This window comes from Corapipo altera, unplaced genomic scaffold (genome assembly GCF_003945725.1).
Source record: "Corapipo altera isolate COAL_440 unplaced genomic scaffold, ASM394572v1 61444, whole genome shotgun sequence".
Taxonomy (NCBI): domain Eukaryota; kingdom Metazoa; phylum Chordata; class Aves; order Passeriformes; family Pipridae; genus Corapipo; species Corapipo altera.
In genome coordinates this window covers 1-3,665 of record NW_020886052.1, presented here as the reverse complement: position 1 = coordinate 3,665, position 3,665 = coordinate 1, and the positions used below count along the sequence as shown (strand labels likewise).

Sequence of the window (3,665 nt, the reverse complement as noted above, 5' to 3'; positions counted from 1 at the left end):
AACCAAGGAATACAGGGACACTGTGAAATCTTGTGGAACCAGGGGAGCATTTAACATTTGTGGCCTCATGGAACAAAAGGAGCCTTGAAACCTTTTGGAACCTCATGGAACCAGGGAGCCGTTGTGTCACTGCAGTGCCTCATGGAAACAAAGGAACCCTGGGACACAGTGGAACCTCATAAAATCAAGGGGCCACTGCGACACTACAGGGCCTTTTTGGAGCCAAATGGACCTTGGGACATTGGGGAACCCTATGGAATCAAGGGGTCATTGTGACACTGAGGACATCACATGGACTACAGGGACCACTGTGACACTACAGGGCATTCTGGAGCCAAAGGAACCCAGGGACACTGCAGACTCATAGAATCAAGGGGCCATTTTGACACTGCAGGGCCTCATGGAAAGAAGAAAAAAATCCAGGCTTGTCCAGGTCCTGAGGGTGATTCAGAAGAGAGGCAGCAGTGATTTCTCCCTACAGACCCACCACTCCAGTGGTCTCTCCCAGCAGTCCATGGGTATCCTGATCATTTTCCTCAGTGCCTCCCTGCCCTGAAGGTTTCTGGCCCTCAGGCTGGAGCTGAGGGGGTTGGGCAGGTGCCTGAGGAGGGGGTAGAAAAAGGGCTGTGTCCAACTGTGCCAGGAGGGCTGTGCTGGGCAAGGAGGAGGAGGCTGCAGAAAACAGTGGCACTGGGGAGGTGAGAGGAGCAGCTGGAGAGACCTTGTGCCTGCCCACGCTGGGCAGGAGCTGCCCCAGGATGGCAGCTCTGAAGCACTCCCAGGATGTCCCTGGGAACAGGTGGGGAAGAGTGGATTTAAAAATAAGGCTGGGAATGAAAAGGGCAGGAGTGTCATGGGGACACTGCAGGAGAGTTGCAGCCCTGGAGCAAGGTCACAAAAGAAGTGACCTAGTAGATGAGGAACACAAAAAGTGTCTGGGACAAGCAGGAAATGGTGACTGTAGATGAGAGAAATGCCCCGAGCCAGGGTGCAGCTCTGCTGGAGACAACCCTTCCAGCCCATGGGTCTTGCAGAGAGCAGGGCTGGCAAACAGCCCAGTGCTGGTCATGGGATGGGACCACCAGCAGGAAACACTCTGCATGTGCCAAAGGTGCAGGAAATGGGACTGATAGTGCTGGGAGCAGGGACTGTGCTGTCCCCAGTCAGGGGACACTCAGGGTGGTGGAGCTGTGGCAACCTCATATACCTTTTGGGGGAAACTCCATTGATGATATCATACTGTCCTAGTCCCTTCTACCAATGGATATATTTGACTCTTACCTTTAAATTGTTTATCTCCTTTGACTTATTTATGTCCCATCTCCCCTGCTTGGACTCCTGTGAGTGAGAGCATTTCTTTCTGTGTTTGGTGCTCACTGAAGCTGTGCAGGCAGCTCAGAGGGTGACCCATGGAGCTGTGGGTGCCTCTGGCTGCATCCCAGTGCCCAGCTGTGCTCTGTGCTTTGGGAAAGGGCAGAAGTGCCTCTGTTGGAGGGCAATGCCACTCCTGCCTGCAGAGCCCTTCCTGCCTGCCCAGGGGCAATGCTGCCCAGCCGGGCTGCTTTCCTGCTGGGCAGGGAAAGGGACAGGCCAGAAGGCAGGGCAGGGATGGAGGAGACATGCTGAAGTGTCCTCAGTACAAAGCAAACGTGGACTTGTGACCTGGTCCCTTGATGTCCCTCCATGGAGGGACAACCAACCTCTTGCAGGTGGGGTGAGAGGCCCGGGCTGGGAATGGGGGTTGCAGGGGCTGCTCTGTGACAGTGGCCCTGGGGCACCTTCCCGGGCTGTCCCCGGAACAAAGACACAGCCCAGCCCCTGCTCTGCTGGTCCCTCAGGGCTGTGCCAGGAGCTCTGGCTGTGCAAGGACACTGCTGTGTGCCCCCACCCTGCACACTCCCACTCTCAGCTGGGCACTGGCATTTGCTTTGCCAGGGCATTCCTGGAGCACATTGCTGACAGTGACTGTGGAGGAAGAGCCTGAAGCCTTCCTCCCCTGCCCTCAGGAGATGCCCTTTGCTGATGGAGGTGCTGGTGTGGAGCCCAGCTCTGTGCCAGCAGTACCCAGGGCCTGTCCCTTCCTGTGATCCCTGCATGGACACCCAGCAGGACTGTGCCCAAGCTGCCAGAGCACTCAGGTCTTGCACCCACAGCAGGGCTGGGAAAGAACAGTGTGGAGTTGGAAAGAGCAGATGTGGAAGGAGCAAGTGCCCTTGTCCCTGGCTGTGCTGCTGTGCTGGGAGTCTCTTCCCTCCAGCTCTGCTCACAGGCACTGCCCCTGCAGCTCCAGAGAAGGGCTGAGGAAGCATCTTGGACACACAGGTCAGGGCAGGGAACTTTATTCTACTCAAATGTACAGAGAACAAGCCTTTTGAAAGTCTTTGAATTACAGAAGAATGGTAGATGTTAATGTAGAAATTCTATGAGCAGTGCCATTGATTTGTGGATAACACTATAAAAGCAGAAAAAGAGTAAGGAAATGTATTGACAATAAAAGAGACATATAGGAGAAAAAAGGCTTAGATTGCAATGAGTTACATTTGGACTGTTATGCAGAATAAAAGACACACTTTATTATTGCCTCAAAATCCAGTCATCAGTTTCCTCAGGGCATCCTTGAGCTCCTGGTTCCTGAGGCTGTAGATGAGGGGGTTCAGTGATGGAGGCACCACCGAGTAAAGAACTGACACCACCAGATCCAGGGATGGGGAGGAGATGGAGGGGGGCTTCAGATAGGCAAATATGGCAGTGCTGAGAAACAGGGAGACCACGACCAGGTGAGGGAGACACGTGGAAAAGGCTTTGTGCCGTCCCTGCTGAGAGGGGATCCTCAGCACAGCCCTGAAGATCTGCACATAGGAGAACACAATGAAAACAAAACAACCAAAACAAAAACAAGCACTAACCCCAAGAAGCCCAAGTTCCCTGAGGTAACCTGAATGTGAGCAGAAGAGCTTGAGGATGTGTGGGATTTCACAGAAGAACTGACCCAGGACATTGCCCTGGCACAGGGGCAGGGAAAATGTATTGGCTGTGTGCAGCAGTGAATAGAGAAAGCCAGTGGCCCAGGCAGCTGCTGCCATGTGGGCACAAGCTCTGCTGCCCAGGAGGGTCCCGTAGTGCAGGGGTTTGCAGATGGCAACGTAGCGGTCATAGCACATGATAGTGAGGAGGTGAAACTCTGCTCTAAGAAAGAATATGAGGAGAAAAACCTGTGCAGCACATCCTGTGTAGGAGATGGTTGTGGCGTTCTGGAGGGAATCGTGCATGGCTTTGGGGACAGTGGTACAGATGCAGCCCAGGTCTGTGAGGGAGAGGTTGAGCAGGAAGAAGCCCATGGGGGTGTGCAGGTGGTGGTCACAGGCTACGGCGCTGAGGATGAGGCCATTGGCCAGGAGGGCAGCCAGGGAGATGACCAGGAAGAGCCAGAAGTGCAGGAGCTGCAGCTCCCGCCTGTCTGCCAATGCCAGGAGGAGGAAGTGGTTGAGGGAGCTGCTGTTGGACATTTTCTGCCTCTGGGTTTTTGTTTCCAAGACAGGAGAAGAAGACAATAAGAGGACAGTTAGTGTGGACTTATCTAAACAAAGTCAAAGCTGTATTCTACAGACACTCCCCATCTCACACACAGACAGCCTTTTGATTTCCTAGGAGATCTTCCTTCAGCT

General features: G+C 53.9%; 1 protein-coding gene across 1 annotated transcript; it reads right to left on the bottom strand.

The window, feature by feature from the left end:
- Positions 1-2,582: 2,582 nt before the first annotated feature.
- LOC113940979 (olfactory receptor 14J1-like) lies at positions 2,583-3,506 on the bottom strand. Its single transcript, XM_027632132.1, has one exon. The coding sequence runs from the start codon at positions 3,504-3,506 to the stop codon at positions 2,583-2,585; it is 924 nt and encodes a 307-aa protein (XP_027487933.1).
- Between the last annotated feature and the right edge of the window lie 159 nt (positions 3,507-3,665).